The sequence below is a fragment of the Magallana gigas genome, chromosome 2 (genome assembly GCF_963853765.1).
Source record: "Magallana gigas chromosome 2, xbMagGiga1.1, whole genome shotgun sequence".
NCBI classification, from domain to species: domain Eukaryota; kingdom Metazoa; phylum Mollusca; class Bivalvia; order Ostreida; family Ostreidae; genus Magallana; species Magallana gigas.
In genome coordinates, this window is record NC_088854.1 from 20444111 (window position 1) to 20470051 (window position 25941).

Below are 25941 nucleotides of genomic sequence, written 5' to 3' on the forward strand. Positions count from 1 at the left end.
ATAGCAAAATTACTCTTGTTTGCAAAATTAAAAAGGAAAATTTCATATAACGATGACTTAAATTTCAAACTAAAACGGTAATTAGAGAGTATAGTCCATAGTAATGTTTAAATTCTTCATACAGAAAATCAAAAGGAATTTAATACGATATACTAATGTATCACAACTACACAGCACTATGTACAAAGAAAAATACATTATAACAAACCTTGATATATTGTGATTACATGCAATATTCAGACACCAATGTAATGGAAATCCATTTCTGCTAGTTAAACAACATGATTAGATATAAGATTAAAGAACAAAGGCATATAATGCCAGTATTATTCCCGCATTCAAAATGTAAGATCAGTAATTTTTTTCATATAAGTTGTTTTCTACACAAAACAGCATGATTCCGTGCGATCCCGGAACCTGCGCTATAGCAATTGACGTTACATGGTTCTATTATTTAGAGAAGTAGAAGTCGTAAAAATGCAAAAAGGAAATGTTAAGCTAAATAAGTTTTGCGAGTGCAAAAATTAAAGGATAAACATCTGGTATGGTTCGAACACCCTTTCATCTTAGATATAGTGTGAACAATTTTCCAAGACTTAAAACTCTAAGTTCAGAAAGACATCAACAAATATTGGAATAACTTTCATAATTATCGATGAAATTAAACGTTTTTGTGGAAATATACCGGTACTAATTTGACGCATGATGAGAAGAAACATCTTTTTAAAACCAATAATACAAATGTTTAAAAAAATGTTCTCCAAGGAAAAACATCTTTAAGATAGAATCTAGACCCATTTAAACCTTTTCCAATTTTGTTTTATAAATTATTAATATGTACGCCCCTTGTGTAGAAAATGCCGTGTTGCATCTGTCAGGATGACAAAAATTGAGGGATATGATTGAATTTTATCAGGACATTCATTTATACATAGTGTATATTAGCCAAAAAGGGACATTTACATTGCGTCTTCATTACTCCGTAGTGGATATCAAACGCCATATACGTCCTTGTCCTGTTTAATTCACCGATTTAGAAATAGAAAAAAATTGAAATTCTAATCAGTCAAAAGAGATTCAACGTTTGATATAACGCCGTATTTTGGGTCCCTTTTCGGTCACTATTGTTACGCTTATTCCTCGCTCAATTTTACTTCCAAGCTTTTGTTATATAGTTTGGTCTGTTTCCAATAGATTTATTGTCATAATGGTTTCAAACTGCGTTGCAATAAAATAATTCGTTGTTTTCTTACCTAACTGCTTAGCAACTATCTTAAACTTAGACTTGTCTGCCCTTGATTAAAGATACGACTCATAAAATGTATTGAGGGTCGATCTAAAATTTTAATAAGTGGTCGAAAATTAGAAAAGCAGTTCTATACATGTAACTGAACATTCTCTCTCTCTCTCTCTCTCTCTCTCGCTCTCTCTCTCTCTCCATGTTGCCATTTTGGTTTCAAAACAAAATATATAACATATAATATCGGCCAGTACAAGTAGCCATTGAAGATCGTAAACCAGTAGCTCATCTCAAGAATTTACGTGTTCGAAAAGAATTAAGAAGTAGATAAATCAGTAACATACAGAACCAACGATCTCCTAAAGGTATCTCAAAGAAATGAAGAAACCATCACTCGATTAAAATGAATTGAAATAGATGTGGACAAATAATATGCTTAGGAAAATGCGTGTTACATAACAAATCACGTGACGGGAGTGTTGTATTCACAAAGTGACCTGGGGCTAAAATTCACGCGGTGAATTATAATATTCAACAGGTCAAAGTATACCGTTCACAACAAAAAAAAAAACCGCAAGCGCAGGAAGAAAAAGTTCTATGAGCGCATGTTTGTCAGTTGATATTCTTTTAACATAAGCTTATAAATATAGATATACAACTACTATTAAAATGAGAAGAATAGACACACATGTGCTGACTTTGTATTAAATCTGTAAAAAGTAGGCGTCCTCATTATACTATGGAGATTCAAGAAATAATAATGACCCGTACCTATGAAAACGACTTCCTACTTTGTAAGTATGAATACCTATTAGTGTAATTGCATAAAGTTGCAGTTAAGATATTGGCAACTTCTACAATTAAAATAAATATGCCAATTTTTAACATTTATTTTATCGCAATATTTAAATGTCCTTAAGTGCAGTCATCCTTTCTAAATGGACACGTAACATTCATACCAAGCATGTTGCTCTAAGATAGACATTTTCTTCAAAGATATTCGTACTTTCCATGCCCTAACTAGCGAACGGTCATACATGCCACACACAATTTGAGAACAGCGATTTCTTATAGCGTTTATGTTCGTTGGTGTAAGATTTGACGAATGTTTCCTGTTAAACTAATTCCTGGGATTCAGGTAATGATCGAATTTGTAATTATTTAGGTCAGTGGCTTATTTTCTATTGAAACAATTCCAAACTTTATACATGAATCAATGTCATATATTTGTTATGTATAACATACAAAGAATTTCACAGACTTTGCAACCAATTAATCACTTTGATCTTTGACTACTGCTTTGAAATGTTACTGGAGGGGTAAGCAACGTTACCCTTGCATTGATTATATGTTTTTATTAATTTTAGAGTTCTTGCAGAACGTTATATAATAAGTAACAAAACACAAATTGGGATGGTTTCAGCATCATTAGATTTATAGATGCTAACTAAAAAAATTGCTTTAGATCTCATTTATCTTTTAATTTTTGCCAAAGATTCATTTAACCAACTTATGACTTTTACATTATCTATTTAGTAAGAGACTTTTGTGGATGATTTGAAATGCGGAAAAATGAAAAAAGGAAAAGAAATTCAGATAGATAGCTAAAAGGTTCAGTTCCGTGTCAAGAATAGATATTTCATATAACAAAGCACACGTTCAGCACGGAATTCCACCATTACCATTCAGACCTTGCTTCACTAGTTTTGACCTAGATATTCCGAAATCAATCAATAGTATTCTGTTTGTCAAATGTATTTTGCGTCGGTAGTAGATTGGGCAAAATTTGCAATCACTGTAATGAAATTCTCTCAGTCTAGTTCTGTTGACTGCTTCCTAATAACTGCTAGAATCTTTTTTTTTTATAGTATTAATTTCATACGCAAAAATCGAAGCGATGCAATCTTGAAAGAAGCGAGACCGATCAAGATTGATAAATCCATGGTGCGTAACACAACCATTGCAATCTGCTCCCATATACTTTTTCAAGGATCTTTATACATAAATGACCAATCAACTATGATTAACATAACTTGCAATTGGTGCAAAATTACTATTAACGACCATACTGAATGCAGATAACTTTTATTAGAATCAAATTACATCATTTTCAGACGCAATATTTGCTTCAATCGACTACAATTTAAAAATATTTTTGATGAATATCTTACGCTTGTCCTTGGTACACAATAGAATATCTTTTTACATCATCTTATTGATACAAATTCATTCGTCAATTATGTTTTCCCAATCTCAATGTACCTATGCTATCGAAAGTGTCTGCAACAGCCTGACTAAGTAGAACCATTTTTACAAGACCTTGGACTTTCGGTTGGACGTAGCTATCTATTTCTTGCGTCAAAACAAGTTGAAAATGACGCGGTTTCAAGTGAAATATGCACCGATTGCGTAGTCTTAGCCCAAAAGCCAGACAAATCTTGTTGATTTCAAAGAGCAATGGCTGAGTGGCTGACAATGAAATAGATAGGCCTACGTCACATTGCTGTATGACACATCTACCCAAAGTCCAAGCTCTTGTTAAAATGGTTCTATCTCGGTCCCCGTGGTACTACAAAGTGGCTACTATTCTGTAACGGAATAATAGCGTAAAGGCCATAAAGGCCATCTTGCATACGGCATTCAAGTGAGATTTTATTGTTTTTATCGATGTCTTTTGGTGCCGGGAATTTTTACGTCCCGTGACATCATTCAGGACCTAATTGCAGCGTGTTCATTTGGCTCGGCTTCAATTCCGGTCATAAAAATTGCATCGAACTAAATTACCCCCTTAATATCTTCTACGTCGTTTAATAGTGCGATTGAGTAAAGTAGATACCAGTATGACTATATGCAATTGAGTAGGTCGTGTTATAAGCAATAAACAAGCTATATAACACATTTGATTATGTTGCATGTAAAATAAATGTTGTAGTTAAACGTTATATTCGACACTGCTACTTCTCCAATTTTATTTTATTGAAGCAGACGTTCCCAACAACAGAGCGAGTACAGCACGTGTCATTTCGTAGTAAACAAGTTTTTTCTGTTTCACTTTTTACATCATAAAAAATGTAATCATGTTTTATGACTCAGAGTGCGGGAAATTGATAAGCGATGCATCGTCATGAGTTTTAATTCTCATCAACTATTTTATGGTCTATAACCGGCTGCTGCGTCATAGAAATAATCAAACGTTTCTTTTTATAAAGTTCTAAGTTTCCATAAATACGATGAACTCTAAATGATTACAAATTGCTTCCAGAGAAAAGCTGCTCGTAGTCAATAAAAAGTTGATCAGCGTTCGTGTCTCGGACGTCTCCTAGATCAACCAAGAATTCGGTTTATCATTGGGCTGTATATTTGTGCTAAATTTAATCTTTATTGAATAACATTTCAAGATGTTAGTTGTATAAGAAGTATAGTCTAACTGTTCATCGGACAAGGGTAAATGCTTTTGGTTTGAAACAGACACGAAATATGTTGCTATATTTCTTGTGAAGAAAATAGAGAGTACAATTGGATATTTTAATGTAAAAATAGACTTGTTAAAAAAATGGAAGTTATTTAAACCAAAACAGAGAAGGGTCACCAAAAACCGATGAAAAAAAATGATTGGTAAATTTTGAGAAAGTAAGGCTGGGCCACAATAGGGTTGGGATTGCGTGGGGTAGGGGGTTTAAATCTACAATAAAACATGGAAGTCATTTCCTTTGAGTAAATGAAGGTGTGAATTAATGATTTTTATAAATATTTGAATGGAAGTTCATTCACGCTATATCCTTTGGGAATCAAAGAAGGGCCTCAAATATATGTCGCATGAATATTTTACAGTCCATGACATATATGCAATGGAAGTAAAAAGAGGCGGTATTGGGGGTTCCAAATTGAACATAAACACAAGAGAGAAAACATAAACTGAACTCATTGTTTCATAGTTCGATATTGTTGCTCTAATATCACAATAACCCTTTATATATTGATTTTCCATTGGTTCTTTGATCTTATTTTTATTAATCTACCCCCCCCCCCCCCCCCGCGAAAGAAACGACCAACCGGTCATCGACCTTTGCACGATATATATTCGTTTAATAGCCTTTTGTTTCTCAAAGCTCAAGTCATCCCGACAACTGTTTATTGAAACCTTGTTCTTCATTCCATCGACCTCTCTACTTTGATAATTTTTGTTAGGAGTGTTCGACACACATGTCCCGTCGCTCTCAATCCCAAAGTCACGAAGATGAGATAATCGAATGAAGGGTTTTTAATTATAATAATTATTAAAACTCTGTTTACGATACTTTTCTGACACTAAAAAGAGGTGCGTTTAGACGCAAAACAACGCAAACATATTTCCAAAACCAACCCAAACTGTTTGGGGGTTTTCACTCAATTTTTTATTTGCAAATGCACCAACAAAATATTTAGTGTATGCAGTAAATCAATCAATGGTGAACACAAACCTCGATTTTTTTTTTTGTTTCAGAAAGACAAGCGGTCACCGTGTGCATGGAAATGAGAGATAATGGTTGCGGAATGTTACAGCAATTTTCTACATTCCAAGATGAAATAATACTTCGTAACCTAAATGTCATCAGTGTTTTTAAGCAGCCTAATGTGTGTATAAGCTATATAATAAAACTCTGAACAGGTTTCCCGCAATTTGGGAGCCGGTCCTTTCCTTAACTGCTTTTAGCTAAAGCAAAACATTGTAAAACATGACCTCAAAAACCTGACATGTGGCAAACAAACTCCATTTGTTTACAGGTCCGACCACATTATTTTGTGTTCCGGTGTCTGAGTAAGGACTAATTGCAGGTACTTACTAGCGGTAGGGTTTACGTCACTTCTTTTTGTAAAATGTTCTTTTAATTATAATCTTCATCATCTGGTGCCCAGAAGGATTGATGCCCGACTTTGTCTACCAGATATAATAAATACAAAAGTACCTTGTGTGTGACTCATTATAAACAGAGGAAGTACAAAGACGGAATCGTTTCAGGCTAATCCCCACCCCCTGGAGCCCGCTCAGAACTGTTCATTTTATTGTTAGAAAAGAGAAATCCTCAAAGGCTCATCAATAAGATTAAAAAAAGACCAAAAAAAATAGCCTCGTAAACAGAAGAGCTGCTCTCCAAAAGCGATGATGCGCCTTCTGTTTAAGCCCAGCAGCGCTGAAAGAACTAAGCTGTGTTTTTCAGTGATTCTTTCTTTTTTCCGTTATCATTAAAAAACAGGTGCCAACGAGCGGCGTCATATATCTCTTTGTTTACATCATTTATTTAAACTTAGCAAGTGTTTACGTCAGGTGATACTATATTGAAAATATTGAGACATTTATTTCTAAATAAATTTAACGAAATGAACTGTATAAGGTTGCTTAGCTCTTTCATCATCGCATTGTTTGTACATTTGATCGAGATGATGGTTTACGCGTTAGAGTGTATTTAGCGTAAATCAAAACGATGTGAATTTTGTTTGTAATGTAGTTTATATGATAAAGAGAGGTTTATAACAAACATCAGGATTCCTGTATAATATATGTATATGTTGCCCTTTTATTTACATTGATTATGTCTCCCCCCCCCCTTCCCCCGGTCCTTTTTTGCACTGGGAGGGGGACAGTTAGAATATCACAACCATTTTTTAAACTGGTTGAGAAACATTGCGTATATATGATAAAAAATCGAAAAATTGGACAATAAAGTAGAGTCTTGAAATGATAATCAATAATTGCGTTGAAATTTGAATTATTTGATTTACTGATTTAAGGTATATAAGTTATATTTCCTCAAAGTGGTTGAATTTAATACGTATATACTTTTTCGCATAGTTTTAATTGATTTTTCAGTTTTTAATTAGTTTTGATAAAAAAAAATGCATTCGGTTTAAAATAAAACAATTGAATTTAAAGAGAAGTGAAACTGAAATCTTAAACTGTCACATTTATATTAACATGTTATTCTAAGATTTCCAAGACAATATACAAGTAGGTTAATGGTCTATCAATATCTAATCCGAAAAAGGCCATAATTGATTTAATACTAAGTAGCTTTAAAACACGAAATGAAATATAACAACGGTATTGAGATAGTCACATATATGTTTTATACTAGGGTTGATTTATGATAATCAAACACATGAGCTTTAGATAAATTGACAACACGTGAACTTTGTTACATGCTACAAGATACATGTAACTGCTACCGCAATATGCACCTAAGGTAAATACTGTATTATGTAAGAGTAGGTATTTTTGCTTTTCGGCAAACAAAGAGTAATTTTGATGGAATGCTTTTGTTTTCTCCTCTTTAAATGATTATAATTTAATCAATCAAGCCAATAACACACACCAATTGAAAGTAAACATATTTCAACATAGTAATCATAGGGCTCGGTAGAAATCTGTACACAACATTACTACCTCTTAGGAAAAGCCCTGACCTAATTGGAAATAATAATCCTGGAATTTATTCCTACGCCATCAACACGGAATAAGTTCCTGTTCCCCTTGTTCTTAGGGGACCAGATGTAGAGTCATCCAGTGCGGAAAGCCAGTCACACTGCCTGCTTTTGTTTATCATACCAGCTCCGAGTGTTTTGTTGTTTAATGCGCTTAATTGATTCTGCTCAGGGCGTGAAATCCCTAAAACAATAGAAAACAAAGCTCATTAATAATGGATCATTAGCGGCTCTGCATGAAAGCGCTGTCTGCAGGTAATGGTCGAATGAAGACTTCCAAGGCGTGGGTTTTAGGGGAGGATTGAGGTTCAAAAAGATTGTACGATTAATACTGCTTTAGTATGATATGAATATTCACGGCATTGGCATCAGAATGTAACATACAGATGAAATGATGACAGCATTTTATAATCAAAATGTATTCTAGGCAGATTACAATGGTGTGAAACGAAGGTTGATTGATACTGAAACATGTTTTTGCACTTAAGATTAAAAAATAAATTCCTTCAGTATTAAATTCTGAAAAGCTGAATTAAAAAAAAGACAGAAAAAGTGAGCAAGGTCACATACCACACGCTCCTCCAATAAGTAAGGATTCGTTCATAGGATATATATTGCTGACATTGACTCTGTGTAAACGGTAAAGATCATTGCGCACACAATGAAATTCGTTGGTTCGGTCCTTAAATTAGCTGTTTTTAATTTAATTTTTTCAAACATTTCTATCTGTTTGTAATTTCAAGCAGTTTTTGTCATAATAAACTTCGATACCATGGCAAAATTTCTTTTATTTTTAATAAATTAAATACTAAAATGTGTATTGCAAACAGGCAACACTTGCGGTAGTTGCCAACACTTTAAATTTTAACATAGATACATTGGTTTGAAAACCTTTACGTTTAACATATTGATGTCAATATATCAAATATGTTGTAAAAGGAATAATGTAAACATTTTTATATTGTTTTGTTGAAATACTAAAAGCGATATGGGCTGCATTTTGAGGGAAAAAGATAATTTTTGCGACAAAAAAATAATTGTTATCTCATGCACTTATCTGATCAGATTAAAACATAGCATTTAATGTTATCAGAAAACAGATTTATTTACAATAGAGCACCTAATGTACCTAACATACATTACAATTTTCATATGAATATGAGTAAGAAAATCTCGTAAATACAATATTTTTGCCGTTAACATATTTTAAGTTAAACTGTAAATTAGAAATTTACAATTTAAAAAAATCTCACTTTGAAAATGCAGCTTAATTTTATGTGTGTTTAGTCAGTATAAATACAGTTAAATACGACTTGTATATTTAGTTTTATTTTACTTAATTCAGTTAATTGTATTGCTTCTTAATATTATTTTACAAAGGGTGTTATACATAATTCACAATATTTTACAGGGTTTAAAATTATAAAATAAATAAAAAAATATATTCTCAAATTACAAAAAAACTTTGTCGTCTCGATATTCTTCATTACTTTTATATGATTACCATTATTTTTAATGACTCTAACATTCTCAGTGTATTCTCAATATGTATATCTTCAAAGTATTCAGCTAAACCAATGTCTAAATTTACACCTACATGTAATAGATACACATACGAAGTCTGATGTGCAGTCTTCCAGGCGTGAGTATAGCAATAATGTATGACTAGATCTTAATACTATTCGAACACGTATGTTTAAAGTTGATTGACTGGTCATTTAACCCATACCTATCTTCTGATCAGATAGAAAACCGATGGAAATTTTCACCGCAATGGGTGTTTTATAAACAACTCCTGTGTGTTCGAAACGCTGTCACAAGGCGCTAGGCTAAGCACTGTTTGCCAAGTGCTTAAAAATGGCGGTAACACAAATGTTCAGAAATGTTTGTTCATTTGTAGTGCTTGAAATCCTATTTTGGATTTATAGAATGGCTTAATACAATGTTATTACTTAAAAAAATATATTAATTCCTTCTCTATGTAATAGACCAGTTGTATCAATTAAAACTATCATATGAAATGTTAAATTTTCAAAATCCTCTGTTTTGTACCATCTTTTTGATTATAAAATAAATGATGCAATAGGTTGTTCACATTCCTATGAATCATTTACCCTAAGGCGATGACAAAAGTACATGTACATAGTAGTTACATTTAAACAAGAAGTCAATCGCTAATCAGCGAGAAGGGGAGTTTTTAACTTTCACAGTGGGACTGCCATCTTTGATCCATAAGAGTCCAACCTTCGACGCCACCACCTTGAACCCAGGTAACGACTTAAGTTTTATTTCTTTGCCAAACTGGCGGCTAGATGAGTTTTAAATGGATGCTAAAATATCACAAGAGGTTTTAATATAATAATGTACCAATTTTCCTGAACGCGGCGGAAATATTTGAGAAATTCGCAGTAGATAATTAAACTATAATGTCTTGGTGTGCGTTTGCATTGATATATATGTATAAGAGTGCATGGCAGGCAAATGACAGACATTACCATGATTAACACTTGCCAACACTTTTGTTTTTTGAGAAGATTCAGGGGATTATTCTGATATTAGAGAACGCGGTTTTCTCACGACACCCTGTACACAACTGTCGACGATTACCTCCTTGAAATGAAGAGAATTGCTGGAATGAATAAAGCAATAAAACAAAGAGATAATGGCATATCAAAAATGAGCACTCTAAAACTTACTTTTAAATGAAAAGCCTTAATATTGTAGTTACTGTAATGAAATATCAGAGATACTACTTATTTGTGTGTCTGTAGCATACTTAGTGAAACTTTTATGAGAATATATCAAATAACTTTATGAGATTATATATCAAATACTTTTAAATGACGACGTCGAAAAGAAAAAAAAGATTAAAACTATGAGCTTGATTAAACCATTCTAGTTTCATTATATTTTTGCAGTCGCGACGAAATCATATTACACTAATTTTGAGGCATGCATGCATTCTTTGCTAATTAACATGTAGTGCGGAAAAATCGCTGACTGGTGAAATTAAGAACAGCGTAGAAAAACAAGAGAACCGTGTTCGTTTTTTCTCAATCTGATGTCTGTGGAAATGATTTTACACGGTAACCTGTCTCCCGTTGCCTTCTGATCTCTTCATTACAGGTTGTTGAATGTTGTAGACGTCGTCTCTAGGGAGGTTCTGGGGGTCGCAGTATGGATATAACACGTTGTGAACAGCGACAAGTGAAATACCTTCCGAAAACGTTCACCCTCCTGATGACGCTAGCAGAGTGGCAGTGGAACAATAGAACTGATTGACTCTTGCTTCTCTCTGTAGCATCTACTTTATTCCTCTCTGATTAGGTCGTTTGCTAATTCTGACACATATATCACACAGGGGTTCTTTCTAGGTTCATCGCAGATGAACCAATTCGATAACAGGCTGACGGAATTATTTGCATATATCGCGTAATGGCCATCTCTGTTCGATAAAGGAGGGATTCGATCGAGCTGTGTGGGGTTCCATTGTTTATGTTATATTGATTGTTTATCCTTGTGTGAACCCCTCCGACAACCTAATCGATGCATGAAACGTAATCGTAAGAACACGAGTGCGCGAACATTATAAATATCGTGTAATAGGCATAACAGTGTTACAGCTTCCCAGTTACGGAATGGAGTATGACGAATATGAAGATTTTGAGGTAGGAATGATTTCGGTGCTATACGTTTAACTTTATATGATTTTCAACATTCATCTTTTTAATAATCGTAATGATATGTATGTCTCTTAAAAGACATAATACACTTATTACAATCATTAATTCGCAATTCTAAAGCCAATAAATAGTAAGATTCCTTTGGGTCTTTTTTTTAAACTTAAACTATTTCATAAGTAAGTGTTACGTTCTCAAAAATAAAATAAACTTTAGACATTTTTTAATTGAATTTTTCCTAAAATAAAAAGGTAATTTTTATTGCTTTTTTTCATTTCATTTTGAATTAAATTAAAAATTATTTAAATTATTCATCTTCATTTTCTAATATAGCACAAATTGTAGAGACAATTCAAATTTCTTTTACCCACTGGATTTTAATATTATAACTCTAACACACAATAAGTTGTACTGTAAAAGTTCATTTTTTTACTACATGGCAATACAATTCACAGAATTGTATTTATTGCAGAACTGTATGACATATGATGGTCCAAAACCAATCATTCGGAGACGATTGGAATGGAGTCCCGAGGCCTTGCTGAGGCTTCTCGCGGACGCTATCACCTTCAAGTCGCCCATAGAGGATATAACATTGATCATCCGATGCGGGGCGGACGTCAACGGTCGAGTCAAGAAAGGACTACGTCCGCTCCATTACGCGGCCTTCGTCAACTACGTCGAGTGTGTCAAACTTTTGGTTGACAATGGCGCTGATGTGAACTTGACAGACGACATTGGGTATACCCCGATGCACATCTGTGCCAGAAAAGGATACCACAATGTGTTGAGCATTTTAATTACAAATGGTGCGAATTTGAATTTTTGCAAACTTGGCGTGATAGAAGAAGACAATTTGAATAAAAAGGACAGTTTTATGACAATGGCACCACTCAATATGGCGATCGAAAACAATCATATTGAATGCGCTAGGCTTCTTTTAGAAAATGGTGCTAGTCCACATCATAAATATTTCATGGGTTATGAAATTAGTCTAGTACCACTGGATAATCTAGAGTGTATGGAGCTTCTGCTTAGTCATGGAGCGGATCCCAACGTTTACAACAGATGTGGCGTTACACCTTTAATGAAGGCTTGTAAAGAACACAAGTTATCGACTGTTAAATTGTTACTGCAGTTTAATGCTGATGTGAATGCCACATGTCCTGCTAGGTTCGAACAACGAAGGCCAATACACTTTGCAATACAAGCAGGGGATGTTGATATTACCGAGTACTTGTTGAAGAACGGTGCTTGTCTGAGCCGTCCAAATAATTACAAATACAGTCCACTTCATGAAGCAATCGTTAAGGACAATATAGCACTATGTGAACTCATGCTCCAGTATCAAGCCAAAGTGGAGGAGAGGACAGAACATGGCGCTACGCCGTTAATGCTTGCTTGCTCCCTGGTAGGTCTCAAAAATCGGCGACAGATCGTAGAGTTATTACTGAACAAGAATGCTAATGTTAATGCCTACTCGGAGCAAGTTAGTTACATAGACCCATATCTTCCTCCTCTGATAGAATACTTGAAAAATAATGGCTGTGATATTCATTATGACGTCATCTCTTTGCTCATCAAATTTGGCGCCAAAGTCAGTTTTCGTGGATATCTTGGAGTAGTTCGCGCCAAGGATCCTTTTGGAATTCTTCATTTTATGCACAACGTGTTCGGAAAGAAGGATGTTTGTCATTTACTTTTTGTAGCTGCCTGTTTGTATGACAACGACAGCATAAAACACGTCAACACTATTAATGTCGAAGCCAAAAAGTGCCTGATGTCTTACGGATGTCGACCAAGAGAACTAAAACATCTTTGCAGGTTATATATCCGGGATCGAATGTGCACCGGACTTCCGGAAAAAGTCAAAACACTTCCGCTTCCTAGTCTTGTCAAATCCTACCTCCTTTTTGATTTATGATATATATTGTTTATTTAGATTTTTTTTAGAATTGTTACTATTGTTTCAGAGTTTATTGTTATCGTAGAAAGGTTTGAAGATTAAAATTTGTGAACAAATTCCTTTATTTTGGTCTAGAGCAAAGAAACTTGAAATGTCTACAGCTTGCATGTGACTGCATGATGTACAGATTGAGACATAATTTATTTACTTACGTTCTTGAACTGTCAAATATATTAACTAAAAAATCGCTGGGAAGCATTCCCGTCATGCACTTGCCTAAAACAATAAGTGCAATTCTGTTACATTCCGCTCATTGTGCCGATGTTTTGTGTCTGTTTCCAGAACACCTGAGTGTTGTTTAGAACTTAAACTACATACCTGCTACAACTTATTTCCTAATTTTTATGGGGTAAGACGGCTAAATTTTGTAAAAAATAAATAAACGGTGTTCTAATTTTAAGATGTTAATTAACAGCATATATTGCAAGATAACATACACACCAGAAACAGCCACAGCAACGTGAACCAATGTGCAAAAATAACGATTGAATTGATAAGCCGAAAAAGCTGAATACAATTCTAATCAAAACTGTAATGTAGTAACATAAATTTTATTTGTAAAAAATGATCATAATATTCATCTAAGAAGACCACACGAACACATCTGTTATCGCTAACGACAACTGGCTTTGATCCTTCCAGACGCTCGGAGAAAATTCAGACTAAATAAACTATGTCAAGGTGCGAGTCTGGTGATCTCCTGCCGTTCCGGATCCAAAAGCAGAGTCGTTACCTGGCGAGCGATGCGCGTTTTCGAGAATTAACATCAGACACAAGTACCCTGGCTCTGCCGCCGACGGTCATTCGCGGTGCATCACATTCCTTACATATCTCTGAGTGTATGTATGTCAGCCGCACAGTGCTCGATGTCCACTGTGATTCCGTTTGATATGTACTTACCTCTCTATTTTCTTTGGTCTCTGTTTCTGTACCTCTCGCTGTGACCCCTTTCTAAGTATCCCCCTACTCTCATGTATTTAAATTATCTTTTAAAGAAATCTTATAACAATTTTCAAAGGGGTTTAATTACAATTCATTATAACGTTTTAAAAAAGGAATACTTAGAAAATAAGCATATAATTATTTATTTAATTTGAAAATTTCTTAAAGTGCAAATGCAAATAACTTAATAATCACGCTAAAAGAATATGAACGTACTTCACATTATTTACTTTATTTTTAAAATAGGTTACTAATTATTATCAGCTGGGATTTTTTTTTAAAGAAACGTCTCTGGGTTTCAAGTAACATGTAGATGTTTTAAGTGCAGCAGAAGAAAGATGAAGATTCGACTGATAGTTTGTATCAATGGACGCAGACCGCTCTTAGCTGAAACGATTGCTTTGTCCCAGTTACACAGTTAGACATTGTTTGGTATGTTGTTTCAAGTATCCTAAAGAATGCAAATGTCAATACCAGACAATTGGTTATTAGTGTTTGTTTCTAGAGTTTGCCTTCAGTTGAAATGTTTGAAATCCAATCCACGATATCTAAACATCTTATAGCAATGATTGTTGTTTTTTCTTATGATTAGGTCTTCTTGTTTGCATTGAAAATAAAACTAATTAAAATCTCCTGAAAGCTACAGCTTCAGTGCGTTTCATCATCAAAGCGATCACCATCTTTCGATAATGAAAAATAATTTTTGGCAAAAGTTTTGCATCGCTGCTTTAACATATATAATGACTCATGGTAAAAAATAAAACTATGTCTAGGATCTGAAAACGATTTTCTCACACCTAGTTTCTAAGTCAAGAATCCCTCAATACATGAGAATCATAATTCGAAATAAGAACCTAATGTGGCTTTCGCGAAAACTCATAAGTTGAATTGATTACTGGGTTTCTTGCAAGTTGAATTTAAGCATGTGTTATGCGGGAAATTCATTGCAGATAGATGAATCAAATTCAAGCACCCTCTTCTTATCTAATTAAAAGTTTGAAGAATGGATAGTTGATTATTAAAAGAGTCATAATTTTGCAGTGCCGACGTCAACAAATGCCTGCTTCCGCTTTGAATCTATTACGTCACCAGCCTGTACAGGTAATAAAAAAGCTAAAAGTATGGAACGCCATAGCTGCCTTAAGGTCAATTTCATATTATATGAACTGGTATTTCATTTATATGCAATAGTAATATCATTATATGCAGTGGTAACATCATTACATGCAGTGGTAACATCATTATATGCAGTGATAACATCATTTTATGCAGTGCTAACATCATTATATAATATTATTTCACCATTATATTCAGGGGTAAAATCTATATATGAAGTGGTGACATCATTACGTTATGTCGTAAGATCATTATGTGCAGTAGTTTATTCATTATATGTTATGAATACATCTTTATATGCTATGATAAACTCATTTCATACAGAGCTAAACTCATAATGAACTATTGTTCAATCGTTATGTTATATGGTACACTCTTCATGTGCAGTTGCGAAATCCTTTTATGCAGTGCAACTTCTTGATATTAGGTGATAAATTCATTATATGTAGTACTGACATCATGTTATGGTGTATTAAAACCATTATGTATGGTGGTAAAACCTCTATGTATTGTGGTGAAAGCTTTACATGCAATTGTAAATCCTTTATATGATGTGACAATTTTATAATATGCCGTTGTTGAGTCATTATATTATGAAGTCAGTTCTTTACATGATGTGATCATTTCATTATATGGAGTGGTAACTTCTTTATATGCAGTCGTAACTCTTTATGATGAGGTTGTAAACTGGTTCTCGCTGAAAAGTTTTAATGGGGAAGAGGTCCAGTTTTATTTTTAAAAAGAAGCCGCGTTCGTTGTGACGATGCACATTTCCTGGTCAACTTGTCGGGTTTTTTTAAGAGAGAGAGGAGAGAGAGAGAGAGAGAGAGAGAGAGAGAGAGAGAGAGAGAGTGAGTTTATCTGTCCTTTAACATCGATATCATAATATCAATCATTGAACCCATTATGTATGGTGGTAAATCGAATGTATTATTAGTAGAGTATGCTTTTAATTTAAGAGTAAAAGAAATTACAAAAAATGAAGCAAGCGTTTTAAAATCAAAGTCGAAAGACCTTTGTTTCAATGTACCAGGTAGATGCTACTTCTCGCTGATTAATGCCTCCAACACAAAAGGAATAGACAGATTTTTATTCATAAACATAAATAAAAATTATTTTTCATTTTTCTTAAAATTAATTTTATTTTTAAGAAATAATAAAGAAATTGGTTGGTCTTAACCTCTTTTTATGGTTGTTTCATCCACTGTATAAAATTTAAGCTCACCGGGCATGTATTTTTGTATTTTAAATCCTACAAAGAAGGTGTTGCAGTTCCTGTGCTATTTTCCATAAAGCTGTTGCAGATATCTTCATATCATTTTTATAGGACCATTTTATACGCGGATCAATACAAAATTTTCGGGGGGGGGGGGTGTGCGATGAATACTGAAGTTTGCCGAAGGGGTGGGGGGAGGTGGGTCCGAGGCAAATTTTTGGTAATTTCATGGAAATTTTAAGAAATTTTAATTTTTCTGGGGCGGGGTCCTCCCCGCGACCTCCCCCCCCCCCCCCCCGTTCAAGACCCCCATGCATTAAACAAATTGTAAAATGGGTTCACTGAAAAATGTGACTGGTTTCATGGCATATCCGATTTTTGTTTCAAAGAGGCATATTTTTAAAGATTAAACTTCGAAAAAAAAACCTCCGAAGTTAAAAAACGGTGTTTTAAATCTTAGCAAACTTCATCGTGTCTAGTATAGCCGAGTGGTTACGCAGGATGTCCGAATAAGCACCGAGACTAACTACTTGGTATTTTTTAAATTAATTTTTGAAAAGGTAATACTCCTATTCCGATGGTTTTGAAAATAAATGATGTCGGGATAAATAAGTTATAAAACGCTTGTTATTGTAATATTTTACATGTGTGCTGATTTTTTCAACGTTACCGACTTTGTTCACATTATAAACATTTGTAGCTGCAGATCTGTAGCTCTCTGGTTGAAAAAATTCGGATAGACAAATTGTCTATCCGATTTTTTTTTAAACCAGAGAGCTACAGATCTGCAGCTAAAACATTTGCTGCTGAACGAGGAAGTAACGCATTAATCGATAATGTTAATGTATTTTTTTTGTAAAATATGTCGTTTTCAAAATATATATACATATTGTTCGACATCGTTAAAAGCAAGCCGTGCAATAATGTATGAATCAGCAAAATACGGATAAGTTTGTTCCAAGCACCACGGTTTATATGGATGCTATTAAAATTATTTTAAATAACAATCAAGAGCAAAGTAACTCCTCAATTTAAACGTTTTTGAAGAGACAGAATTAGATTTATTAATTCAAAAAGCTCCAAAGAATTACATACATATTTAAAACACGATAGCAAGTAGAAATTAAATTGTTCTATGTTAATATCAAGATACATAAAGTGATCTTCCTATCTGTATGCGCGGATCTAGAAGCAGAGGGGGGTATAAAATTTCTACAAAGTACAATCATTTAATTTTTGAAATTTATTTTACTTTTAAAATTAAACGCGTACTCTACTAAAAATTCATTCGATTTATCACACATCGATGTATCAAGAACAGAGAAAATCTCTCTCTCTCTCTCTCTCTCTCTCTCTCTCTCTCTCTCTCTTTTCAAAACAAACGACAAGTTGACCAGGATTTGTGCACCGTCACAACGAACGCGGCATCTTTTTTTAAAAATAAAACTGGACCTCTTCCCCATTAAAACTTTTCAGCGAGAACCAGTTTACAACCTCATCATAAAGAGTTACGACTGCATATAAAGAAGTTACCACTCCATATCATGAAATGATCACATCATGTAAAGAACTGACCTCATAATATAATGACTCAACGACGGCATATTATAAAATTGTCACATCATATAAAGGATTTACAATTGCATGTAAAGCTTTCACCAAAATACATAAAGGTTTTACCACCATACATAATGGTTTTAATACACCATAACATGATGTCAGTACTACATATAATGAATTTATCACCTAATATCAAGAAGTTGCACTGCATAAAAGGATTTTGCAACTGCACATGAAGAGTGTACCATATAACATAACGATTGAACAATAGTTCATTATGAGTTTAGCTCTGTATGAAATGAGTTTATCATGTAATATAAAGATTTATTCATAGCATATAATGAATAAACTACTGCACATAATGATCTTACGACATAACGTAATAATATTACCACTTCATATAAAGATTTTACCCTTGAATATAATGATGAAATAATAGTATATAATGATGTTAGCACTACATAAAATGATGTTATCACTGCATATCATGATGTTACCACTGCATGTAATGATGTTACCACTGCATATAATGATATTACTATTGCATATAAATGAAATACCAGTTCATATAATATGAAATTGACCTTAAGGCAGCTATGGCATTCCATATAAAAGATCTTGCGTTCATTCTATAATAAGATACCTCTTACATGCTTGAGACAGTTTGTATTAAACTCTCTATAAATAAAAATAGTAATAAAACTAGAGACGAGCTCGTTGCAAAGCAACGAGTAGGTCTTCCGCCGGAGCTGGGTGGTTAAATGGCGCAGTAATGTTATGGTGTCCTGGAACTAAAATACGGCTGGAAAACGATACTTTGTTGATCAACATAAATATACTTTGTCAGGGAGTATTCCTTAAAATCTGAATAACATATATTTACAACAATGTTAAACATTATATTTCATGCATTTTTTGTTACGTCATATGGACTTCGTTATCACGTGTCGAGCATATCATAACCTTGCAATTTATCTAATTATATCGCAGCGGTGCAGGTGATTGATTACATTAAATCATAATTTTTTTAATAATATCCTTGTCATGTCATATTCTTTGAGGTTCTTGCTTGCAATTGGGCTTGACATGGAATATTTGTTTATTAAAGATATTATTAAAACATTTCATCAAATTATCAAACGAAGGTACGAACATTTTTACTTATTAAAAGCAATTTAGATACAATTGGGGTATATCCGTTGTTTTCCCAAGCATGATTCACATTGGTATTTATATTCTCTGACAATTTTAAGTAAAGTATTTAAAAAATTGTATTGATCTTTCACCGGTGCCTAGTTGTTTTAAAAAATCATCAGTTCATTAGTTGATTACATACAGCAGGGAGAGTCTCCAAACCACTGATTTATAAATAGTCTTTTTACTTGAAGCTTTTAATCAGTCTATTATTTGGTACTGATAATGATATAAATGAATTCTGTACATTTAGCATTTGCTTCAGCATCTATATAAAGGAAATGAGAGCTTAGAACTGTTTCCATATAATTTACTTTTTATGTTACGATACGTTCCCTGAGATGTATCAAATAAAATGCAGATCGTGACGTCAATCTTGATTTATGGTATTGAATTGATGAAGGTTTTCGGTCAATTTTTATCTCAATACTTTTCCTCGATACTCGAATGTGATGGATTATTAAATTTATTTCTTACCATTTTATGAAACATTTTCAAATAATGGAATGTGATGGACTGCCGATTGACAATTGTACATAACTATATATAAGAATCTGAACAATGAGTATAAATTGACAGGTGATGACATTTGAAATCTGAGTGAAAGGTTCACAGATATAAAATAATGAAATAAACTCTTATGAGTCTTTGATGTCCAAAACATGAAAAACTGATAATTGCACAATGTTGTTTTAAGGAATTAGCAGTCCTTGAGACGTGACACTCTGTTTCCTTGTAATCACACATAGAGTCCGAAAAGTGTCAATCACTAATTAAATATGCCCGAACGTTTTAAATTGAAATCGGTTCTGTTTTTGAACTTTCATCAAAGTTTACCTGATATGTGGTATGAGACATCTCCATATTGAAGCCATACTCTGATTGTGTATTGATTCTCTCTGAAAGGGGAGCTCCATTTGAAACATAGGGAGATATTGAAATTTAATAGGTAAATTTCATGGTATTTGATGGTTGATTTTAATTGACTCAGCAATGCAGTTTGTCTAGCAAACTTGGAGTGAAAAAGTGTTTTGAATGAACTAGAACATAACGGCAAAATATATTAATAAAATTTATTAATTAATTTGGTGTATGTAATTAGAATAATTGTGTTAAAGGAAACCTATTGTTGCAACTCAAATTTGAAGGTAAACATTGCAGCAAAAATGGTGATGCCTAAAGTGACAACACTATTTGATGTAACAGGTTGCGAATTAGTAAAAACAAAACGGTGGCCGATTTGGTACCCGCTGACTCTTATGCTGTATTAATTTTATATTTTACTTACTGCCAGAATGAGACTTCTGTATCTTGAAAGAACTCAGTATTTTTACTGCAAAAACTATAAATTCACTTGAATAATTGACTAGGAGTTTAGAAAATAATAGCTCCATTTTCTTTTCGGCGGAAGGGTGGCGGTGCAATCTAAAACACACAATTTTATAAGTCTCCCCATTTCATTTTTCAATGACATATTCAATCATTTTGGATGCATCAATTTCAATTGAGGCGTTTTTTATTTACTTGTAGCTTATTCCAAATTTCAGATGGAATGACATCAGGCACTAAGAATACTGGGGTTTGTCTCATGCTGTTTTGTTCACCCATCCTCAAGAAAAATGAGTATATCAATAAATTTAAAATGTTGCTAGTGTTGATGGATGTTAGCCTAAAACAGGTTATCAACATTCATGGATAAAGTTATGCAAATAACTTCGTTGTCTCATCAACTTTTAAATTTTCTTTCGCATGATATAATTTTCTTCATTTCGGTACTCTACTTTTTTATGCATCGATTGTTGTTTCTAAACTTGGTCTTGCACCAGTTGTTGAGAACGTGAAATGAAAACCTGATTCAGAAATAAATATCTCTGAAGTCTTTCATTTTGCATGCACTGGCATATTTACCTTAAATTGTACATTGATACTTTCCTTTTCATACTATTCTACAGACCTCAAGCCATTATTCAGATCATGTTGCATTATAAAGGTTCATGGAGATAGCCTCATGGTAGCTATAATATGTTGGCAACGGTGTTGTTTGAATTTTTGACATCTGAAGTTTTGTGTAAACATGATCAATAAGTGTAGCATTTTCAGTAGTTGGAAAATCTACTGTCTGTTGATACCCATAGCTTTTCATGAGTTTGATCGTTGAAATATTGGAAGCTAATATATTTTCATTGAAATCTCCCATCACCACCTTGTCCTCTGTTCTCTTATCCAATGATTTTAGCAGCATTTCTAAGTTCATTAGAAATTTTTGCAAAGCATATACATTGGGTCTGTAAAGAACAACATATATAATGCTATGCAAGTGATCTTCTAACAGAATTCCCTCAATGTTTTGAACTGGAAGCTGCTTTCGTGTGATATTGCATGTATCTTTTAAATATACAGCAATGCCACCTCCTTTTGACCTCTTTAACTTTCTGAACATCTCATCTGCTTCTTCATAAGCTTCACATCTTGTCAAGTGATGGAGATGGAATTTTTCCAAATGGAAATTCTCTAAAGGGTCGACATTTGACAACCAAGTTTCAGTTAGGCAGATCACATCTGTGTCTTTAAATCTGCAATCATGTGTCATGTCATTAAAATGTTGGCGAAGACTCTGAATATTGTGCAAAATTATTTTTCTGATATACTTGTTATCCAACAAATCCTTGTTATTCTCAGTGAAAAACCGCGGCATTTTTGACAGAGCTTCAGACACTTCCTTATCAGCATAGATTTTGCTCTTTAACACACCATCATTTGAAACCGAGATACTTAAACCTTTTTCAGATGTAACTCTGCTTAATGCAACGTATGCTTGGCCAGCAGAAAACACTTTATTTAAATCAACAGCTATTTCTGTTGTTGTCAATCCTTGGACTTTATGTGCCGTGCAAGCCCATGCTAGTCGAAGTGGAAATTGATGTCTTGTGAAACTTTTGTTTGATGTTGTTTTCATTTCTTCCTCACATCTATGAATCTGAACAGCAAAATATGAACCTCTCTTAAATCCAGTTTTTTCTCCAACTTTTTTGTTGTCAAAGGAAACTGTTATTGATTTGATGTCTCCATTGGATTCCTCTGAGATTTCTAAGACCGTTCCAATAACACCATTCACTAGTCCATCTGACACATCAATGTTGCGAATTAACATTACCCTTGCATTGACTGATAGAACAAGTACACTTGACATCCCATCTGTCTTATGTCGTACAAAGGGTTTTTCCCTTAATGTCATTTTACCGCTTGTTTTATCCCTCTCAAAATCTTTTGCCACTATTTCCCGTAAATCTGTACACGTACTGTTTATCATTTTCAGGTTGTGCTCATTTACTTCAACATTTGTTGCAAACACATGCAAGGAATTTTCGTTTCCACCTCTGACACAGCGTTTCAGCATTTGTAAAACGTGTTCTCCTAATTCTTCATTAGAAGTTCTAGTGCGCAAACGATTGAGGTTTTCAGCAAATTCTAGATCTTTTCTTTGACGCATGATCTCATCCAATTCTACTAGTTGGAAATATTCATTCCAAAAGTCACATGGATAACACGGATTCTCTTTGAACAACCATTCCGCTCTGCTTTGTTTTACTGGTGGGAGTTGAAAGAAATCTCCAACAGCTAGTATGGACACACCTCCAAATGGATCCTTATTTTTTTTAATTTGTACTAGTCTTTCATGGATGTAGTACAGAAGTTTCTTGTAAACCATGGAAACTTCATCTATGACCAGTATTTGCAAATTCTCCAGTTTAGCACGGATCTGACTTAAACTTTGCTCTTTCAAAGGTTCATAAGGAATTGGCATGTACTTATTCAAGGAAAATGCATGGTGAAGTGTGCAACCACCTATATTAAATGCAGCTGTTCCCGTAAACGCTGTCAACAAAACTGTAGTATCTTCTGGTCCAGGACTGAGTTTATTTAATATTCTGGAAGCCTCATAATTGATGGTTTTGATTAGATGACTCTTTCCAGTTCCTGCTCCCCCTGTCACAAATAAGTGGAATGGGTTTGGTTTCTTTCCTGATGCTTTTTTCAAACACCACTCCCTCAAACAATAGAAAATCTGTTTCTGCTTAGCATTTAGCGATCTTAACAGAGGTACCATTTGTTCCTTGACACTGTTCATAACCGTCACTGTGTAGGGAATATTACATTTACCTTCACAGTTTTCAAGGTCAGCCACGAACTCAGCCTGGTTATCAGCATGGTTCTTAAGCTTTCTTCTTTCAATGTCACAATTTTCTCTTTCAACTTCTGTTTCTGGACATAGTGTAGCCCAAGCATCTTGAACATCACCAATTGTTTCATATATTTGTTGAGCTTCATCTAGCAGTTGCTCACTGATAGCAAATTGTGCCCAATTTGAGTCTACTATTTGTTTTACAGACTCCAATTTGTCAGATTTTTCTAGGGAAACATACCCAGTTTCATAAAATGTCCTGTACAAGTCAAATCCTGGTGGCTTAAGATGAGTCATTTGTCTGTATGGCAAGTACAACTGCAGCAGAGATTGGTAATGTTTTTCAGAGTCTTTCTCAGTATTAAATCTTGGATACCGAATGACGGCAGGATCTGTTTTACTTCTTCTCTTTACAAAACCTTTGCCGTTTTGCAACATATAAATTCCTTCTTTTTTCGTTTTTGGAATTTGTGATTTAGACAGGACTCTGTATTCAGAACAGAAGGTAGCTAAACACATATTTGGAAATGGGTCACAGGCAGGTCTCAGTTGATATCGCTCAACAATATTTGTCATCCATATATCATCTTCCTCTTCCTCCTGGTTGTCCGATTCATAGTCTCTAGCTTCATGGTCATTTCCCTTTTTCTTGGTCAATTGTGAGAGTGGTTTGCTCAACCTTGTCGGGTTTTCACCAACAGGGACAAATAACACTTTTCTGGAGCACTCTCTCATTCTCAAATTGCATATCCGATATACTGCTTCTTGAGCACTAACCTCACGGTGAGATAAATAAGCTGATCCGATTTTTTTCATTGTTTCTTTAGCATTCAAGTTTCCTTCACTGGCTTCAATCTTAGTCTGCTTCAAAAGCATGCCCATCTCTCTCTCTCCGCTTTTGATATGTATGACACAACATACACAATACAACTGAATGGATCTAGAACAAACTGTATGTCCATATTTGCGTCCCAGCATTTTAAAAGAAATGGGTTGTATTGATTGATCCATAATTCATTAGGATTCCTTTGAAGAACAATAGATTGCTTTGCTGTTATCATCTGAAAAGCTTGTTCATACACATCCTGTGTAATTTCTAAATCTTTCAGTAACTCTGTTGTTGTTTTCGAACAGTCAAAATCATTGGATTGAATTTTTTCCCAAATAGTTTGCAGAATATTCCTTGCTTCTGTCTTTTGGAGCTTTATTTTGTCTTGAGTGTCAATGGAATCTTTCTCTGAAATTTCATCTTCAAGAGGAGATGATATAAAAGTTCTGCTTGATGGTGGTCTTGGAAAATTGAATCGACATTCTTTACCACCCTTTCTACATGATTTGGAATGATTTTTACTGTGCTGCTGGACTTGGAGAACAGAATTATTCAACTTCAAATCAGCATCCGCTTTTGGTATTGAACAGGAGACGTACCTGTCAATAAATTCACACACAGCCTGTTTTCCATGTTGACTTAAATTTGGAGCATTTTGAACCCAAAACAGACAATGAACATGTGGTGAGCCTCTCTGTTGGAATTCTACTCTAAAAAAGTAGTCTTGAATTTTCCCTATCGGCTCTGCTGGACTTAATATTACCTCATGAAGGAATATATGAAATCTGTGTTCAAACATGCGTGCGACAGTCACAGGGTTTGACTTCAGTATTTCACTCTTTTGGGTCCAATCTAGCTCGTCAACCTGTCTAGTGTCTCCTTGTTGTTGCATTAAAACATGAATGATGTCATGCCATCTGAACTCCGCTGATGAGAATGAGCAGAACCAAGTTGGTATTCCTAACTGCCTTAACATAGCGAACAAGTCTTTTTGAACACCTTGCCAAAATGATGGAGTTCCACGTATTGGTTGAAGGAAACGAAAAGCTTCATCAGATCTAAACATTTTCTTCAAAACTTCTGGATCGTGCAGCATTTCAACTGTAATGTTTGAGCCTTGATTTGTTCGAGCTGTCGACTTTCGGATTGATATTTGTGTTTTATCAATTACTTGTTTTAATTCCGACAGATATTGACTAAAAAATATGTAATCTATGTCCTTAGCAAACCTGTTGTCAGCACTCATCAACCTGTTATTGAAATATTTTGAAAGTGTTATCCTCTTTTCTCTACTTTCTGTCCATGTGTTTTTCCCATTTGGAAATAAATGTGGAAATGACTTTGCCTCATTTCCTTTCTCTTGAAGCATTCGCACTGGATTTTTTCCCTCTGCTGGTGCTATATTGTAAATGTCATCAAAGTAGTGGTCGAGAACTTCCTGGCCAATGTCAACAGGCTGAAGACAGGTGTCATACTGTACTCCAGATTGTATTTCATCATCATGTTCTGGATCATTTTCAACATCTGTTTGTTCTTTTTCACCCTCTGAACAACTT

At 34.2% G+C, this 25941-nt stretch overlaps 2 protein-coding genes across 2 annotated transcripts; one reads left to right on the top strand and one right to left on the bottom strand.

Annotated features, from left to right (window-relative positions):
- The first annotated feature begins 9842 nt into the window (after window positions 1–9842).
- Window positions 9843–13403, top strand: LOC105332465 (ankyrin-3). The gene is made up of 3 exons (XM_011435084.4): window positions 9843–9969; window positions 10826–11367; window positions 11852–13403. Exons 2-3 carry the CDS (start codon window positions 11338–11340, stop codon window positions 13301–13303), a joined length of 1482 nt encoding a protein of 493 aa, XP_011433386.3. The 5' UTR covers window positions 9843–9969; window positions 10826–11337; the 3' UTR covers window positions 13304–13403.
- Window positions 13404–21926: 8523 nt separating this feature from the next.
- On the bottom strand, window positions 21927–24291 carry LOC136273231 (uncharacterized). Its single transcript, XM_066077627.1, has 2 exons — window positions 22341–24291; window positions 21927–21946 (listed from the first exon to the last, which is right to left on the bottom strand). Exons 1-2 carry the CDS (start codon window positions 24289–24291, stop codon window positions 21927–21929), a joined length of 1971 nt encoding a protein of 656 aa, XP_065933699.1.
- Between the last annotated feature and the right edge of the window lie 1650 nt (window positions 24292–25941).